A 19,792-nucleotide genomic window follows, 5' to 3' on the forward strand; every position below is an offset into this window, starting at 1 on the left:
TGTTGAAAAGACTGTCTTTCTGTTGTATTGCCCTTGCTTCTTTGTCAAAGATCAGATGACCATATTTCTGTGGGTCTATTTCTGGGCTCTCTGTTCTTTTCCATTAATCTATTTGTCTTTTCTCTTGCCAGTATCACACAGTCTTGAATATTGTAGCTTTTATAGTGAGTCTTGAAGTTGGGTAGCATCAGTTCTCCAACTCTGTTGTTCTCCTTCAATATAGCCTGGGTCTTTTGCCTCTCCATGTAAATTTTAGAATCCATTTGTCTATATCCACAAAATAACTTGCTGGGATTTTTATTGAGATTGCATTGAATCTAGAGGTCAAATTGGGAAGAACTGAATTTGGATAATATTGAGTGTTAGAATCCACGAACATGGAATATCTTTTTATTTATTTAATTCTTCATCAGAGTTTTGTGGTTTTCTTCATATAGATCTTGTACATATTTTGTGAGATTTATACCTGTGTATTTCATTTTAGGAGGTGCTAATACAAAGGGTATTGTGTTTTTAATTTTGAATTCCACGTGTTCATTGCTGGTATATACAAGAAATTGATTGACTTTTGTATGTTAATCTTATATCTTGCAACCTTGCTATAGTTATAATTGCTTATTAGTTCCAGGAGTTTTTTTGTTGATTCATTTAGATTTTCTACATAAGACAGTCATGTCATCTGTGAACAAAGACAGTTTTATTTCTTCTTTCCCAATCAGTATACCTTTTCTTCTCTTTTCTTGTCTTACTGTGTTAGCTAGGACTTCAGTAAATTTTGAGAAGCTGTGATAGGAGGGGACATCCTTGCCTTGTTCTTGACCTTAGCGAGAAAGCTTTGGACTTCCCACAATTAGGTATGATGTTATCTGTAGGGTTTTTTGTAGATGTTCTTTATCAAGTTGAGGAAGTTCCCCTCTGTTCCTAGTTTGCTGAGAGTTTTTATTATGAATGGGTATTGAATTTTGTCAAGTGCTTTTTTGCATCTATTAATACGATCATGTGATTTTTCTTCTTTAACCTGTCAGTGTGGTGGATTTCATTTATTGATTTTTGAATACTGAACCAGCCCTGCATACCTGGGACAAATCAAGCTTAGTTGTGGTGTATAATTATTTTTATACAGTGTTGGATTTCATTTACTAATATTTCATTAAGGATTTTTGCATCTGTGTTCATGAGAGATATTGGGCTGTAGTTTTCTTTTCTTGTAATGTCTTTGCTTTTGTTGTTAATGTAATGCTGGCATCAAAGGACAAGTTAGGAAGTATTCCCTTTGCTTCTATTTTTGGAAGAGGTTGTAGATACTTGGTATAATTTCTTGGTATAATTTCATCAGTGAAATGATGGGCCTGGTGCTTTCTGTTTTGCAAGGTTATTAAATATTGATTCAATTTATTTAATAGATACAGGTCTATTAAGATTGTCTTTTTCTTGTGTGAGTTTTGGTAGATTGTGTCTTTCAAGAAATTGATTTCATCTAAGCTGTCAAGTTTGTGTGCATAGAGTTATTCATAATATTCCTTTATTATCCTTTTAGGGTCCATGGGATCTGTAGTGATGCCCCTCTTTCATTTCTTTTTTTAAAAAAATATTTATTTATTTGGTTGTGCCAGGTCTTAGTTGTGGCAGGTGGGCTCCTTAGTTGCGGCAGGTGGGCTCCGTAGTTGTGGCATGCGAACTCTTAGTTGCGGCATGCATGTGGGATCTAGTTCCCTGATCAGGGATCAAACCTGGGCCCCCTGCATTGGGTTATTAGTAATTTGTGTTTTCTCTCTTTTTTTTCTTAGTTAGCCTGGCAAGAGGCTGATTGATTTTATTGATATTTTCAAAGAACCAACTTTTGGTTTCATTGATTTTTTTTTTTCTCTATTGATTTTCTGTTTTCAGTTTTATTGATTTCTACTCTAATTTTTATTATTTCTTTTCTTCAGCTTACTTTGGTTTTAATTTGTTCTTCTTTTTTCTAGTTCCCTAAGATAGGAGTTTATTGATTGTAGATCTTCATTCTTTACTAATATATTCTTTCAGTGCTATGAATTTGCCTCTAAGCATTGCGTTTGCTACACCCCACAACTTTTGATAAAGTTGTATTTCGTTTTCATTTGGTTCAAAATACTTAAAGCATTTCTCTTGAGATTTCTTCTTGGACCCATGTGTTATTTAGAAATGTGTTGTTTAATCTCCACATATTTTGGAATTCCAGCTCTCTTTCTGGTACTGATTTCTAGTTCCATTCCATTGTGGTCTGGGATAGACACTGTATAGTTTCTTTTAAACTGTTTGGGTGTGTTTTATGACCCAGAATGTAGTCTGTCTTGGTGAATGTTCCATGTGAACTTGAGAAGAATGTTTATTTTGTTGTTGGATGAAATAGTCTATAGATGTCCATTATATCCAGTTGATTGATGGTGTTGCTGAGTTCAGCTATGTCCTTACTGATTTTCTGCCTGCTGGATCTGTCCATTTATCATAGAGAGGTGTTGAACTCTCCAACTATAGTAATTGATTTATCTGTTTCTCCTTGCAGTTCTGTCAGTTTTTGCCTCACATATTTTGATGCACATACACATTAAGGACTATTGTCTTCTTGGAGAATTGACCCCTTTATCATTATGTGATATCCCCCTTTCCCCTTGATAACATTCCTTGTTCTGAAATCTGCTATCTGAAATTAATGTAGCTACTCCAGCTTTCTTTTGATTAGTGTTAGATGGTATATCTTTCTCGATCCCTTTACTTTTAATCTATATGAGTCTTTATTAAAATTTAAAGTGGGTTTTTAAAAAAAGTTAATCAGTTTTTGGCTGCATTGGGTCTTCGTTGCTGCACCTGGGCTTTCTCTAGTCGCGTGAGTGGGGGCTACTCTTCACTGTGGTGCGCAGGCTTCTCACTGCGGTGGCTTCTCTTATTGCGGAGCATGGGCTCTAGGCGTGTGGGCTTCAGTAGTTGTGGCATTATTGCTATTATTATTTTGAAAAATTATTATCTGTTAGATAAATTAATAGGAACAATTAAAAATTTTATTTTACTTGGACTTACTCCTTCTCTAATGCTCGTCCTTTTTTTTTTTTTATGTGTTCTGAGTTTTTGACCTATATCATTTTCCTTCTTACTGAAGAACTTCTTTTAACATTTTTTTGTAAGGTGGGTCAACTGGCAACAGATCCCCTCAATTTTTTTTTTTTTTTTTTTCTGGTACGTGGGCCTCTCACTGCTGTGGCCTCTCCCGTCGTGGAGCACAGGCTCGATGCACATACACATTAAGGACTATTGTCTTCTTGGAGAATTGACCCCTTTATCATTATGTGATATCCCCCTTTCCCCTTGATAACATTCCTTGTTCTGAAATCTGCTATCTGAAATTAATGTAGCTACTCCAGCTTTCTTTTGATTAGTGTTAGATGGTATATCTTTCTCGATCCCTTTACTTTTAATCTATATGAGTCTTTATTAAAATTTAAAGTGGGTTTTTAAAAAAAGTTAATCAGTTTTTGGCTGCATTGGGTCTTCGTTGCTGCACCTGGGCTTTCTCTAGTCGCGTGAGTGGGGGCTACTCTTCACTGTGGTGCGCAGGCTTCTCACTGCGGTGGCTTCTCTTATTGCGGAGCATGGGCTCTAGGCGTGTGGGCTTCAGTAGTTGTGGCATTATTGCTATTATTATTTTGAAAAATTATTATCTGTTAGATAAATTAATAGGAACAATTAAAAATTTTATTTTACTTGGACTTACTCCTTCTCTAATGCTCGTCCTTTTTTTTTTTTTATGTGTTCTGAGTTTTTGACCTATATCATTTTCCTTCTTACTGAAGAACTTCTTTTAACATTTTTTTGTAAGGTGGGTCAACTGGCAACAGATCCCCTCAATTTTTTTTTTTTTTTTTTTTCTGGTACGTGGGCCTCTCACTGCTGTGGCCTCTCCCGTCGTGGAGCACAGGCTCCAGACGCGCAGGCTCAGTGGCCATGGCTCACGGGCCCAGCCGCTCCGCGGCATGTGGGATCTTCCCGGACCGGGGCACGAACCCGCGTCCCCGGCATTGGCAGGCAGACTCTCAACCACTGCGCCACCAGGGAAGCCCCCCCTCAATTTTTATTTGTCCTAGAAAGTCTTTATTTCTCCTTCACTTTTGGAATTGATTTTTTTTAAATTTATTTTTTATTTTTGGCTGTGTTGGGTCTTAGTTACAGCATGCGGGATCTTCATTGCGGCATGTGGGGTCTTTTGTTGTGGCGCATGGGTTTTCTCTCTCTAGTTGTGGCACACAGGCTCCAGAGCGCATGGGCTCTGCAGTTGTGGCATGTGAGCTCCAGAGCATGTGGGCTCTGTAGTTTGCAGCACGCAGGCTCTCTAGTTGAGGCACACGGGCTCAGTAGTTGTGGCGTGCGGGCTTAGTTGCCCTGTGGCATGTGGGATCTTAGTTCCCAACCAGGGATCAAACCCACATCTCCTGTGTTGGAAGGTGGATTCTTTACCACTGGACTGCCAGGGAAGTCCCTCTCCTTCACTTTTTTTTTTTAATTATTATTATTTTTTTCCTCTCCTTCACTTTTGAAGGATAATTTTGTAGGGTACAGCAATCTAGATTGGTGGTGTTTTTCTCTCAACATTTAAAATATTTAACTCTACTGTCTTGTCACTTGCATGCTTTCTGAGAAGTCAGATGTTAATTCTTATCTTTGTTCCTCTGTAGGTAAGGTGTCTTTTCCTCTGGGTTCTTTCAGGATTTTTCCTTTATCTTTGATTTTCTGTAGTGTGAATATGATATGCCTCTGTTTTTGTTTTTGTTTTTCTTTTTAGCATTTATCCTGCTTGGTGTTCTGAGCTTCCTGAATCTGTGGTTTGGTGCTGACATTAATTTGGGGAAATTCTGTCATTGCTTCAAATTTTTCTTCTCTTCCTTTCTTCTTCTGGTATTCCCGTTATGCATGTGTTACACTTCTTGTAGTTATCCCACACTTCTTGGATATTGTTCCATTTTTTTTGCAGTCTTTCTTTCTCTTTGCTTTTCAGGTTAGAAGTTTCTACTGACATATCCTCAAGCGCAGAGATTCTTTACCAGCTGTGTCTAGTTTACTAATGAGACACTCAAAGGCATTTTTCATTTCTGTTGGTGTTTTTGATCTCTAACGTTTCTTTTTGATTCTTTTCTATAATTTCTATTTCTTTTCTTACATTACCCATATGTTCTTGCATGTTGTCTAATTTTTCCATTAGATTCTTTAGCATATTAATCGTAGACGTTTTGAATTTCTGTCTGATAATTCTAACAGCTCTTCCATATCTGAGTCTGGTTCTGATGATTGCTTTGTTTCTTTAAACTGTGTTTTTATCTTTTAGTATGCCTTGTAATTTTTTGTTGAAAGCTGGACATGATGTCCTGGGTAAAAATAACTTAGGTAAGTAGGCCTTTAGTGATGTTGTGGTACAGTGTTGGGGAAGGGGAAGTATCCTGTTGTCCCATGATTAGGTCTCAGTTTTTTAGTAAGCCTGGGCCCCTGGGCTATGAATTTCACAAGTGCTTCTCAGTGTCAGGTCCTACGTGCCACCCCTCTCCCTACCCCATCCCCTAGGTGGTACAGGATGGCTGGAGTTGGGCATATTCCTTCCGCCATGTAGAAAGTTAGAGGTAGCTGGAGTTGGGTATTTTCCTTCCCCCAGGTTAGTTAGGCTCGGATAAGACTCTAATAGGTTAGACCCTAGTTTCAAAATGGTTAATTTACCCTCCTCCAGCTGGAAGCATGAGGGAATTTTTTCCCATCTTCAATGTGGGAACCTGGTACAGCTCCTGGAGGTGAAGCTCAAAAAGTGTGGTGCATCCCCCACCTAAGACTGAGACACCCCCTGTTGTTTTTGACTCCCAAAGTTGTCCACCCTGAGCCTCGAGAAGTTTGTCAGTTGCAGTTTAGGTTTTCCTACCCTGGTATTAGTTCCCATGGAGGTTTCTACTCCTGCATTTCTGCTCTGGTAAATTGTGCTCTCTGTATCTACTTGTCTGTTTAACTTTGGGGGAAGCAGTTTTCTCTGTAACCTCAGTTCTCTGATGGATCTAAGAAGAGTTGTTGATTTTGTTGTTCAGCATTTTACTTGTTTAGGAAGAAGTGATGGCTTTAGAAGCTCCTTACATGCTGGACCAGAAACTGAAAGTCTACCCTACCATCTCTATGTATTTTACTTCTTTCGTGCCTTAACGTTTTTAAAAATTATTTTTTATTTTGGCAAAAAATGCATAACATAAAATGTATCATCTTAACCATTTTTAAATGTACACTTTTTTAGTAGTGTTAAGTATATATACACACTGTTGTCCAACCAATCTCTGAAACATTTTTTATCTTGCAGAACTGAAACTCTATACCCATTGAACAACAAGTCCCTATTTCCTCTTTCCCTCAGCCTCTGGCCATCACCATTCTACTTTGTTTCTATGAATTTGACTATTCCAGATACCTCATATAAGTGAAATCATATAGTATTTGTCTTTTGTGACTGGATTATTTCACTTAGTACAGTGTCCTGAAGGTGCATCCATGTTGAAGCGTCAGAATTTCCTTCCTTTTTAAGATTGAATAACATTTCATTGTATGTATAAACCACATTTTGTGTATCCATTCATCCACTGATGGACATTTAGGTTGCTTCCACCTTTTGGCTCTTGTTACAAATGCTGCTGTGAACATAGGTATGGGGACTTCCCTGGCAGTCCAGTGGTTAGGACTCTGCGCTTCCACTGCAAGGGGCCTGGGTTCGATCCCTGGTTGGGGAAGTAAGATCCCACAAGCTGCATGGCGTGGCCAAAAGAAAAATTAAAAAAAACAGGTGTGCAAACATCCCTCTGAGATCATTCTTTCATTTTTTGGATATATATCCAGAAGTGGAATTGCTGGATCATATGGTAATTAGTTTTTAATTTTTTGAGGAACCACCATTATGTTTTTCCATAGTAGCTATAGCATTTTCCCACCAACAGTGTACAAGGGTTCCACTTCTCCACATCTGTACACTTTTTGTTTTTTTGATAGTAGTCGTCCTTGGATATCATCTTTGGAGAAATGTCTGTTCAGGTCCTTTTCCCATTTTAAAATCAGGTTCTTTTTCGTTGTTAAGTTGTAGAAGTTATTTATATATTCTGCTTATTAATGCCTTATCAGATATATGATTAATATCTATTCTTAACAAGGTCTAAAGTTAGTTATAATAACACTATCCTCTTCGCAAAGAATATAACATTGTAAGAACACTTGAATTCTGATTTCTCTCTTTATGATTTACGTGTCATTATTGTTTAGTGTTTCAGTTCCACTTTGGGGAAGAAGTGGAGCAGGATAAAACCAATCCCTAATTGATTTTTATTGTTTAACTGAATCAGTGCTTGTTTGGGTTAATTTCTTTTCCTTCTTACATCTAATGCCTTCTTTAAATGATCAGTTTCTGTATTCTAAAGTATGTCTATCAATAGTTTTTTCAGTGATAAACACTTAAATTTTTATTTTCTTTTTATTTGTTCTCGGTTCTAATTATATCTTTCTTTCATAGTTTCTCTTGGTATTTACTTCTAGGAGATTTACTTCTAGGTTACAGTTATTTTCTCTTAGAACTTTTAAAGCTGTTATCATGTCTTTTATCTTCTTGACGTCCACTTAAAAGTTTCTGCTGAGAATCCAGTTCACTTGTTATTTCTTCATAGAATATTTGCTCCCCCCCCTTATTGCTTTTAAAATATCTTGTGGTATTCTGCTGTATCCTTATGATGCTTCTAGGTGCAGATTTTATTTTTATCCTTCTTGGGTTGGACTTTGCTTCCTGAATATCGAACAGTTGGTCATGTAAATGAGGCATTTTTCTGTGTCTTTTTGCCATGCTGCCATTGGTGGCATTCTTCATTAGGGTGAAACTAGGCATCAGCCATAAAGAACGAGTGTTTTCCTGCAGGTTTAGTCAAATTCAGTCATTCAACAAATTTCAACACCTGCCATGTTCTAGGCACAAGAATTACATATGGGAACTCTTTACAACTGGGAGCTGAAGTGGAGATTTTAGATTTGCTGCCTGACATGCTTTCTGCTTTTCTTCTGTAGACTGATAATGGTCTCCAGCTGCCAAAGAAGGTTGTGGATGCCAAGAGAAAGGTAACCGTTTCTCATCCCCTCGAGTGGAATTGGGTGCCTCAAGAGCCCACATTGGCTGGCAGTAGTCATGGCTGACTTTACAAGCTACAAGGATACTGCTTCCAGCCGCCACCTGCGGTTTAAGTTACAGAGTCTAAGCCGCCGTCTTGATGAATTGGAGGAAGCCACAAAAAACCTCCAGAAAGCAGAGGATGAGCTCCTGGATCTCCAGGACAAGGTGATTCAGGCGGAAGGCAGCAACTCCAGCATGTTGGCTGAGATTGAAGTGCTGCGTCAGCGAGTGCTGAGAATCGAAGGCAAAGATGAGGAAATTAAGAGAGCAGAGGATCTCTGTCAGCAGATGAAGGAGAAACTTGAAGAGGAGGAAAACCTCACCCGGGAGCTAAAATCTGAGATTGAGCGGCTTCAGAAACGAATGGCTGAACTGGAGAAGCTAGAGGAGGCCTTTAGCAGGAGTAAGAATGACTGTACCCAACTGTGTTTGAGCCTGAATGAGGAGAGAAACCTGACAAAGAAAATCTCCTCTGAGCTGGAAATGCTCAGGGTCAAAGTGAAAGAACTAGAATCTTCCGAGGACCGGCTGGATAAAACTGAGCAGAGTTTAGTGTCAGAGTTAGAAAAGCTGAAATCATTAACTCTGACCTTTGTAAGTGAGAGAAAATACTTGAATGAAAAGGAGAAAGAAAACGAGAAACTGATAAAAGAGCTCACTCAAAAATTGGAGCAGAACAAAAAAATGAACCGAGATTATACAAGGAATGCTTCTAATCTTCTGGAAAGGAATGACCTACGAATTGAGGATGGTATCTCTTCCACACTGCCATCCAAAGAATCAAGAAGGAAGGGCACTCTGGACTATCTAAAGCAGGTAGAAAATGAAACAAGAAACAAGTCAGAAAATGAAAAGAACCGAAATCAGGAAGACAACAAGGTAAAAGACCTTAACCAAGAGATTGAGAAACTTAAGACACAAATCAAACATTTTGAATCTTTGGAGGAAGAGCTTAAGAAAATGAGGGCCAAAAATAATGACCTTCAGGATAATTACCTAAGTGAACAAAATAAAAACAAACTCTTAGCCAGCCAGCTGGAGGAGATAAAGCTACAAATCAAGAAACAGAAAGAATTAGAGAACGGGGAGGTAGAAGGGGAAGATGCTTTCCTGTCCAGCAAAGGCAGGCATGAGAGGACTAAGTTTAGAGGGCATGGGAGTGAGGCACCTGTGTCCAAGCACACAGCCCGGGAACTGTCCCCTCAGCATAAGCGGGAAAGGCACCGAAACAGGGAATTTGTTCTCAACAATGAAAACTATCCTCTGAGCAACAGGCAGGTCTCCTCTCCCAGCTTTACCAACAGGAGGGCAGCCAAAGCTTCCAACGCAGGGGCAGGTGCAGACAGTGGGACTCAGGAGACAAAGAGAACTGAAGATCGATTCGCATCTGGCTCCTTTCAGAGTGAAGGGAAGAAGTCCAGGGAACAGCCGTCAGTGCTGAGCCGCTACCCGCCAGCTGCTCAGGAGCACAATAAAGCTTGGAAGGGCACTTCCAAGCCAGGTACTGAGAGTGGGCTGAAGGGGAAAGTAGAGAAGACGACACGAACATTTAGTGATACCACCCATGGATCTGTTCCCAATGACATATCAGGGAGAGGTGACAAGGCTTCTGACACCTCCACCGAGGCCCTCTTTGGCAAGAGGGGGCAGGTGCCTGGCAATGGAAGTCAAATAACTCAGGCTGCAGACTCTGGCAGTTCTAAGGCCATGGGAGCTCTGGCAACATCTAGAAGATCTTCCTCAGAAGGGCTCTCTAAGGGGAAAAAGGCTGCCAATGGCCCAGAGGCTGATACCAGTTTCCCAAATTCCAAGGCTCCATCTTTATCAAAGTATTCTTATAGCTCCAGAAGCCAAGAGAACATCCTTCAGGGCTTTTCAACCCCAAATAAAGAAGGAGTTGATCAACCCATAGCAGTTGTGATGGAAGACAGTAGTCAGCATGAGGCCCTGAGGTGTCGAGTCATCAAATCCAGTGGCAGAGAGAAGCCAGACTCAGATGACGATATGGACATGGTGTCTCTTGTTACTGCCAAATTGGTAAACACAACCATTACTCCAGAGCCCAAGCAACAGCCCAACTCTAGAGAAAAGGCCAAATCCCGAGGGGGACTTAGAACCTCCCTCTTTGAGAATGATAAAGATGTGGGAACAGAAAATGAATCTGGGAAACCTGTCAGAGCCTCCACCAACGCCGTGGAGCTCCCAGAGGCCAATGGTGCCGGGGTAAAAGGCCAGCGGCCCTTTAGCCCCAGAGAGGCCTTGCGATCTAGAGCCATCATCAAACCTGTCATCATTGATAAGGATGTGAAAAAAGTCATGGGAGGATCTGGAACCGAGGCCACATTGGAAAAACAGAAGTCTACTTCCAAACCAGGGCCAAACAAGGTGACAAGCAGTATAACTATCTACCCCTCTGACAGCAGCAGCCCGAGAGCCGCTCTAGGCGAGGCCCTGCGGGAGAGGCACACATCCACCAGCAACATCCAGGTTGGGCCACCAGAGCTCACGTCGGTTAGTAACCATGTCAGCTCCCCCTTTGAGCTCTCCATTCACAAACATGACATCACCCTGCAGTTCACAGAAGCTGAGAGAATGGGAGATGGGGCCCCGAAGAACAGGCCAGAAACGGTGGTCTCTCGGAGCAGCATTATAATCAAGCCATCAGATCCTGTGGAGAGGAATAGCCATGCACCCACAGCGGAGACAATCAGGTGGAAAAGCCATAGTGGCCCTTTAGAAGTGGGCTCTTCAGATGCCAGACACGTTACTGTGAGAAATGCCTGGAAGAGTAGGCGAGACTTGAACTCTTTAGAAGACCCCCCAACTCGAATAGGTAAAAATGTGGAATCTACCAACACCTACATCCAGAGATCTTCCACAGACTATTCAGACCTTGAACAGCCCAGCTCATACCTTTTTGAGCAGGGCACTCGAAGGGTAGGCAACTCAGGGGATGCGCCCGAGCTCTCCTCCAGAAGGACCCAAAGCAGCCTCACCGTGTCCGAGGTGCTCACTCGTCGGAATCGGGTAGGAGATGCTGTCACGGCTGAAGCCTGGAACCACTTGGCAGGCATGGTAAGTCCCACTTCTTTCCCTCTCTCCTTTTCTCCTTCCACTTTCCCCTTTTCTCCTTACTTTCTTTTTTGTTCCCCTCTGCCCTGGCCTGTGTGACTCAGGATTATGGAGACTGTGGGGCTGGGAAACACTGAACCGAACTGGGTAGTTCAGAGAACTGTTGAAAATAAGGTGAATTTGGCCTTAAAGAAGAATGAAGTATCTTGAAGAAGGTATTTGGCAGAGAGCAGCATGAATTTCCAAAATCTTTTTCCCAATTTGTCTCCTTCATTTTGCCTTCATATATGAAGGCTACAAAAAAGGAGAGAGATGTGGCCTCTGTTCTCTTGGTTTGCCAGGCTCGCCAAAGGAGCTCCCCTTATAGCCCCACAGAGCAGTACCTAGAAGCACAAGAATCAGCTGCAGCTGTTGGGAGGTTCCGGGTAAAAGGAGGAAGCACAGTGGCTTTCTGTAGAGCAGTGACGGAGCCAAGGAAATGAGTTCTTTGGCTGCCTCAGTTTAGACAGATCTTTGCCAGCTGCTGGCATGTAGGGGCTGAGGAGAGCTGGGGCTTACACTGGGCCTGCTTGGATAAGCTTTATGCCCGAGCATCACTTTTTGTCCCAGACATCTATCTAGCCCATTATGTCATCAGTCTGAGGGCAGGGCTGGTTCAGTGTGGCTTGTTACTGGATAGACAAACCTAGAATCTTTCCTTATATGAGGGTCAGAGTGCCAGAACAACATATGAAGGGGAAGCCCCCGGGAGTGTCTTTTATATGTGAGTCCTGTGATGAAGAAAGATTTTTTTTTAACATATTTATTGGAGTATAACTGTTTTACAATAGTGTGTTAGTTTCTCCTTTACAACAAAGTGAATCAGTTATACATATACATATGTTCCCATATCCCTTCCCTCTTGCGTCTCCCTCCCTCCCACCCTCCCTATCCCACCCCTCTCATGGTCACAAAGCACAGAGGTGATCTCCCTGTGCTATGCGGCAGCTTCCCACTAGCTATCTAATTTACATTTGGTAGTGCATATATGTCCCTGCCACTCTCTCACTTCATCACAGCTTACCCTTCCCCCTCCCCACGTCCTCAAGTCCATGCTCTAGTAGGTCTGTGTTTTATTCCCATCCTACCACTAATCTCTTCATGACATTTTTTTTCTTAGATTACATATATATGTGTTAGCATACGGTATTTGTTTTTCTCCTTCTGACTTACTTCACTCTGTATGACAGACTCCAGGTCTATCCACCTCATTACAAATAACTCAGTTTCATTTCTTTTTATGGCTGAGTAATATTCCATTGTATATATGTGCCACATCTTCTTTATCCATTCATCTGTTGATGGACACTTAGGTTGCTTCCATGCCGTGACTGTCTTTAAATAAAAACCATTATTTCTCCTACTGGTTCCTTGGCTGCTGCTTCTGTTGTACAGATCTTCCTCAACTTACCATGGGGTTACGTCCCAGTAAACCCATGGTAAGTTGAAAATATCATAAATTGAAAATGCATTTAATACACCTGACTGTGTCATATGGTAATTCTATTTTTAGTTTTTTAAGGAACCTCCATACTGTTCTCCATAGTGGCTGTATCAATTTACATTCCCACCAGCAGGAAAGATGTTTTTGACCTAGAGATTGTTCCCTTCTTTTATTATTTGTTTAAATATTTATTTATTTTTGGCTGCGTCGGGTCTTAGTTGCGGCATGCGGGATCTTTCATTGCGGTGTGTGGGCTTCTCTCTAGTTGAGGCGCACGGGCTCTAGAGCATGCAGGCTTAGTTGCCCCATGGCATGTGGGATCTTAGTTCCCCAACCAGGGATCGAACCTGCGCCCCCTGCATTGGAAGGTGGATTCTTTACCACTGGACTGCCAGGGAAGTCCCTGTTACTTTCTTTCTTTTTCTTTTTTTTTTTTTTTTTTTTGGCGGTACACGGGCCTCTCACTGTTGTGGCCTCTTCCATTGCAGAGCACAGGCTCCGGACGCACAGGCTCAGTGGCCATGGCTCACAGGCCCAGCTGCTCCGCGGCATGTGGGATTTTCCCAGACCGGGGCACGAACCTGTGTCCCCTGCATCGGCAGGCGGACTCTCGACCACTGCGCCACCAGGGAAGCCCCCTTTCTTTTAAAAGGCAGGTGGTGACTGTGTGTTAAGTTGAAAAGCCCTGAGTCTTTACAGGGTACTTTATTTTATTTTTTTTTTGCGGTACGTGGGCCTCTCACTGTTGTGGCCTCTCCTGTTGCGGAGCACAGGCTCCGGACGCACAGGCTCAGCGGCCATGGCTCACAGGCCCAGCCGCTCCGCGGCACGTGGGATCCTCCCGGACCAGGGCACGAACCTGTGTCCCCTGCATCGGCAGGTGGATTCTCAACCACTGCGCCACCAGGGAAGCCCTTTACAGGGTACTTTAAATAAAGCACTTCCCCACCCACTATCTTATTCAGTTTCTCCAACAGCTCTGGTGTGTGTGTGGGGATATTATCCCTATTTTTTAGATGTAGAAACTGAGGGTCAGTGACACAAAGGGTCTCTTCACCAAGGCCACCCAGGTGAATTACTGGAAGAGCTAAGATTTGAATCCAAGATTCTTGTCTCTAAATCCAATGCTCTTTTACCTTGCCAACCAGACTTTCTCACTCATATTCTTTGATCTGCATTAGCTGGGGAGGAGCAACAAGAACATTAAAAAGGCAGAATTCTGGTAGAAGAGGAGTGCAGAGAAAGTTGGATAAAGCTAAAACTGTGGGTGTCTGAGAAATATAGGGTGAGGGGCACATGAGATGAGATATGGTAGGAAAGGTATACGTGAGCTTTTTGGTAGTCTGTAGGTGGGAAGTAGGATAAGAGCTATCCAGCTTCCTTTTCATACTTCCCTGCCTCTCCAGCGAGCAAATGGCTCTGACCCTGAGAGGCCTGCAGCCTGCACGTGCAACACTCCAGTAATAATGGCCCCTACTTGGAGGTCCCACTCCAGTGGCCCTGTTCCCGGTCCTGTCCATTTTTAGGCTCCTGTTCAGCTGTGAGCCTCCCAGTCTACCCTAGGACCTCTCAGCAGCTTGGAGTTGGTAGGTGGAACTTTTATATTGGCCAGTCCTTTGCAGTTCTGCTGTGGTCAGTCTGCACCCCATCTCCCTCTTAGAGAGGGCCATTGGGGTGGGGAGTGAGGGTGTCTTATTACTCACTGTATTGTTCTCTGCAGCTGACTTTTGTCATCTGTTGGCACAGGAGGAAGGTGACGACTGCACACTCAGTGTCTACAGGCGACTGCACAACTCCCTTGAAAGGCCTGAACTGTCTGCAAAGCCGGGGCTGCCAGAGCCTGGGCGATCCCGGGCTGAGGAGCGGTCGCGGCCCAACAGGCCCTGTGCCGAGGAGAACTGAGCCAGCTGGTGAGGCCTGCTGTCTCCTCTGCTCCTGCTTCTCAGCTCTTGCGCCTTCCTGCCCTGTGAAGGAGCCAGGCTAGAAGCCAGGCCTTGGCTGGGAGACTGGCAGAGAGCCAGGCTGTGGCTCATTTTTTGCCAGTTGGCCAGAGGGAATCAGAAACTACAAGCTGGACATGGTCACCCAGGGCCAGCCTTCCCTGATGCATGAGTCTTCTCTCCTAGTCCCTGTCCCCGTCCCCCAGGTAGGATGGGCCACTCTGGCCCCCAAATGAGGAAAGACATAGAAACCCCTTGTATCCCCACCACACAACAGCAGCCAAATCTCTTCTCTACTTCTTGGTGGGTTCTGTGTCATAGGGCAGCAACCCCTTCTGTGGTTCATGTTCTGATTTCTTAGTCTCCTCACCGCATCCAATTCACTCCTCATTTGCCCCAGGGGGCTATGCACCTACCAGCCATCAGCTCCATCTAGGGGGTTCCCTTTCTTCCCCTGTGGAGTTCCTCAGACTTTTACAGGGGTTTATGGAACTACCCTTTAGGTTGAAGTTTCTCTGACCTGGCCCCCGGGCTGACCATTGTTTTCCTGCGGGCAGAGCACACGGGTACCCACCTACTGGAATGACATCACCCCCACCCCCCCAACCCTGGCTCTCTGTTCACCTTCCAAAGGCACCTGGAAGTGCACGAGCCTCATGCATCTCCTTCCCTGGGCACCAACATGCTGCTGGCCTGGCCTGCTCTTCTCCTGTGGCTGGAGACTTCAGGCTGACTTTGTTGTTTTCTCCTTTGGAATACTCCCAGACTAACCTGGGCCTGACCCAGCATACTGCCTTCTAGGAAGCGCCAGCACGGGGGAAAGTAGACAGGAAGAAGCGATTTCCCCTTAGTCACTCAACAAAGCAATGGCTCCATGAAAGGCATGGACTTTGTTCCTCCTCCTCATCCCCCGTGGAGGAGGTATCGCACTTTACCAAGCTGATGCATTCCTACAGAAGTGGGCCCATGATTTCTGCAAAGCAACTATCGTTATGATGACTTCATTGGAGGAAAGGTAATACGTGCCCATCAAGGGCCCTAGATTCATACAATTCAAAATGCAGCAAACCTTTCAGGAAGCCACATAAAGAAAAATTGATTAGATTCCTTATACCAGAAGGAACCATACATTCTTGGCACTGCTTTTTCTAAAGGATTCTCTCAGTTCAAAGAAGGGATCCCCTTTCAAAGGCTACCTTTATGAAGCAGACACTGTTCCTTCATAGTGAAAGAGCATTAGAGTGGAAGTCAGGAAAGCTGAATTTTCTTCATGGCTTTGTACTTCCTTGCTATGTGACCTTGGGCAAGTCATTGTCCTCTTGGGGCCTCAGTTTCCCTATCTGTAAAATGAGTTCTTTGAAATGGATGGTCTCTAAGGATCCTAAATCTGGCATTCTAAGATTTTTCTGTTTCCTCCCTGTGGGGGGTGATTCTCACTCGTGGAAGGTATTGTCCAAATGGGTTTACATGTGTCCTTCCCATCGCCTTTGTTTTTCTGGGCCTTATTCTTTCCAGTTCCCCATGTTTTAATGTCATGAGGATGAACTCAGAGAAGTTCCCTTGGCCTCACTTTTCCAGTTTATAAAGTGAAAGGGTGAGGTTAGATGGTCTCTGCGACCCTTTTCAACACCAACCTTGCCCAGTGCCACACAGCAGGCCACGTGCTTTCCACAGCACAAGGTGTGTATCTCCTGTTCCAGTGCTTCTTGAATCTTCTCTGCCTCCGCTCAGGGTGGGAACCAGCGTTCGCCCCTCCCTTGTCTGCATCAGATTTGGCGATCCTGGAGGAGGCTTGGGGAGCACCTACCTGACTTTCACGGACAGGAGTGTTTTGCTTATACTTCCACTTTCTGGAGTTTTGCCAATCTAAGGGCATTTGTCATGTGGCTTGCCTTTTCTTCACATTGCTGCCTCAGATACTCAAGATGCTGTTTTCAAAATCTCTTCCTGCTGCTTTTCCTGGGTCATTGGCTCAAGGCTGCAACCTATCACTTGTAGCCTCCCTGCCATTCTTCTTAACTGGTTGTCAACCCTGAGAGTCCAAAGGAAACAGACCCCTGTGGCGGTCAACTGAGGCTATAGGAAATTAGGTCTGTGGTTCGTTGCTGGTGGAAACAGAAGGGCGCCAAACGATGCCTACAAAGATCTCGCCAGTAATTGTTGTCTTTTTGGGCGTTGGAACCCTGGATTCTGGTGCTGTAGCTCCTGGTGCCAAAGTCTGGATCTTTCCACATTTTAGCAGCACCAACATCTGCCACCACCCAGAATGCTCTGTGGAAGAGGGACAGCTATGGTGCCCTTTTGCTGGGGCTGCTGTCTTAAAATCTGAGTGCAATAGGGTTTGATTGTAACAGTTATTTCAGGATGAATATTTTGTTTCCTTAATCTGCACACTTTCTAGAGCCGCTGTAAAATATATTTTATTTTTAAATGTCCTCAGCATTGCAGAAAATATATTTGTAATAGCAAGTGAACGCTAGAGGCTCAGTTCCTCTGGGCTTCAAATGGCTGGCAAGGCTGGCTGTCAAATTCCAAAGTTGGAAGGCCTGTTTCTGAAAAGCAACCTAGGTGTGACCGTCTGGACCCAGACCTCACCATCAGGGGTCTTGGAGGAAACTTCCAAATGGGAGACCTGGTAGTTGAATAGTTGTCTAATCAAGCCAAATATTCCCTCTGTCCCAGCCAACAAACCCACTTTTATGACCAGCCTCTTCTGCAGCTTGGCTCCAACTCGGAATTTTACTGGCAGGTGTATGGTGTGTGGGAGGGTTCCTAGTAAGGTCTGGGAAGCTGGCACTCCAGAGCTGCTTGCTTGGAGGAAGTAGAGCTGGCTCAGTGCTAGGAGCTGGTCTCCTCCACATGCCGCCGCCTGTCTCACCACTCTGGTACTAGAAACCACCAGAGAAAGCTGCAGGGACGGTGGGCAGAGAAGTGGCTGTTTCTGCTTTTGCGTAGCAAGGAAACAGTTCCCGGGTGGGCCACAGGGATTTGCAGTGGGGCCAAGAATTCCAGCCTCGGCCACAGGCAGGCCTGTACGTGACGCCATCACCCTCGTGGGGTGTGGGAGCTTCTCTGTTGGTCTTGGACTTGCCATCCTGGGGCAGTTTTAGTTCTTTATATTTAGTGGGTTAGTGCCATGTGCTATCACTTCCCAGTAAAGGAATAGGGACCCAGCCCTTGGGTCCCCAGCTGCCTTTGTTGGTGTGGGTTTATCGTTACTCTGACAAGACTGCTTTGGAAGAGCTGCTTTTAGGGACTACCTTTTAAATACCCCAGGGTGGGGAACAACAGGGTTCTCCTCAAAGCCTCACAGCCAAGATCATAGGAAAGGGGCCCTACTTTCCTGCTGCTTCACAGCTCAGAACATGTACTGAATGGAATGTATTTTTAAGAGAATAAAGTCTATTTTTTTTTTTTTTTTTTTTGTATTTTAAAGATTGGGAGGGCTAGGGAAGTAGCCCTCAAATAAACTGTTATTACATTATAGGCCCCCTTGCTAGGGGACACATCCGTATCTGTCGGTCCACACCTACTTGCTCAGGCAGGTGCTCTGGTCTCTCCCCTGCCCCTTGGAGTCTAGGTGCAGCAGCTTCTCCTACATTCCTGCTCCAAGCATGGGACCAAGGAGGCCAGACCCTGTCGCTGGAAACCAGGGCGAAGCCATGAGCAGTGACTCAGGGCTCCTTGGGTGCATGTGTATAGTTGAAGCTGCCTGTCTGCATGTATCCTCTGGCTCTAATGCTGTCTGTTGGCTCTGCAGCACAATATGTAACCAATAAAGCTCCCTAGTTTCCATGTGCTTTGTGTGAGTGTGAGTCAGTGATGCCATTTTTCCCTTTTCTTGATGTCATCTCTGTGTACAGCTGTTGCTATGCACTGGTGCAGCTAGTATATTTCATTTACATTTACTGAAAATACTCAGCCAATTACTGATGCTGTAAGGACTGGAAACAGCTGAGGCTTGGGAAAGGACATTTCCTCAGACTCATGTAACTGGACTTAGAATCATATAGCAGTTATTTCATTGCTACATTTTTTTTTTTTTTTTTTTTGGCGGTACGCAGGCCTCTCACTGTTGTGGCCTCTCCCGTTGCGGACCACAGGCTCTGGACGCACAGGCTCAGTGGCTATGGCTCGCGGGCCCAGCTGCTCCGTGGTATGTGGGATCTTCCTAGACCGGGGCACGAACCCGTGTCCCCTGCATCAGCAGGCGGACTCTCAACCACTGCGCCACCAGGGAAGCCCTCATTGCTACATTTTACTTTTAGGCTCTTCCCTCATCTCACACACACACACACACACACACACACACACCCCCCTCGTCACACACACACACACACACACACCCCTCGTCTCACACACACACACACACACACACACACACTTCCCTCATCTCACACACACACACACACACCCACACACACACACACACACACACACCTCATCTCACACACACACACACCCAACCTGTGTCGTCTCCCAAGCTGCCTATGTCGTTTATTTAAAAAACAAAAATTCTTCAAAGACCACATACCACTGGATCAGACACCCTAACCTCCTGAGGTAACAACAATATTCATGGGAAAGCTAGGATTCAAATATAGGTTGTGGTCCAAAGTCAATATACTTTCTACTACATGCTCTTCTCACCTTTACATCATAGTTACACCACTTGCCCTGATCCTGGTATGCAAATTTCTCCCATGGTTGTCACTCATTCCAGGACGAGGGAAAAAGCCCTCTCCATCTTCATCTTCCAGTCAGACCACCAATGTAATGTCCCTTAAATCTTACTAAGAATAAAAACCTCATTTAAACTAATTATAGAGAAGAATTGACTAACAGGAGTAAAACCCAACTTCCCGAAGCAGATTATGTACATAACTTACAGTAACATAGTCTGTTAGGAACCCTTTGGAAGAAAAAGGCACTGTCCCCTTTTTGTAAAAATGTTTTAACCTTACATGGCAGAAAGGACTTTGCAAATGTGATTAAGGATTTTGAGGTGGGGGAGAGATCTGGGTGGGCCTTAAATGAAATCACTAGTATCCTTATAAGAGGGAGATAAGATCCGACTACAGAACAAGAGAAGGTGATGATGGAAGCAGGGACTGGAGTAAT

At 44.0% G+C, this 19,792-nt stretch overlaps 1 protein-coding gene across 2 annotated transcripts in view; it reads left to right on the forward strand.

Annotated features, from left to right (window-relative positions):
- The window catches only part of LUZP1 (leucine zipper protein 1), a 105,400-nt gene extending 86,934 nt beyond the window's left edge, over window positions 1–18,466 (forward strand). For both annotated transcript variants that reach the window (XM_024125747.1, XM_007117904.3), the window contains 2 exons: window positions 8,074–11,251; window positions 14,478–18,466. In XM_024125747.1, coding sequence (XP_023981515.1) covers window positions 8,192–11,251; window positions 14,478–14,633 — 3,216 coding nt within the window. In that variant the 5' untranslated portion in view covers window positions 8,074–8,191 and the 3' untranslated portion in view covers window positions 14,634–18,466. The remainder of the gene's footprint in view (window positions 1–8,073; window positions 11,252–14,477) is intronic.
- The last annotated feature ends 1,326 nt before the right edge of the window (window positions 18,467–19,792 follow it).

The sequence above is a fragment of the Physeter macrocephalus genome, chromosome 3 (assembly GCF_002837175.3).
Source record: "Physeter macrocephalus isolate SW-GA chromosome 3, ASM283717v5, whole genome shotgun sequence".
Classification (NCBI taxonomy): domain Eukaryota; kingdom Metazoa; phylum Chordata; class Mammalia; order Artiodactyla; family Physeteridae; genus Physeter; species Physeter macrocephalus.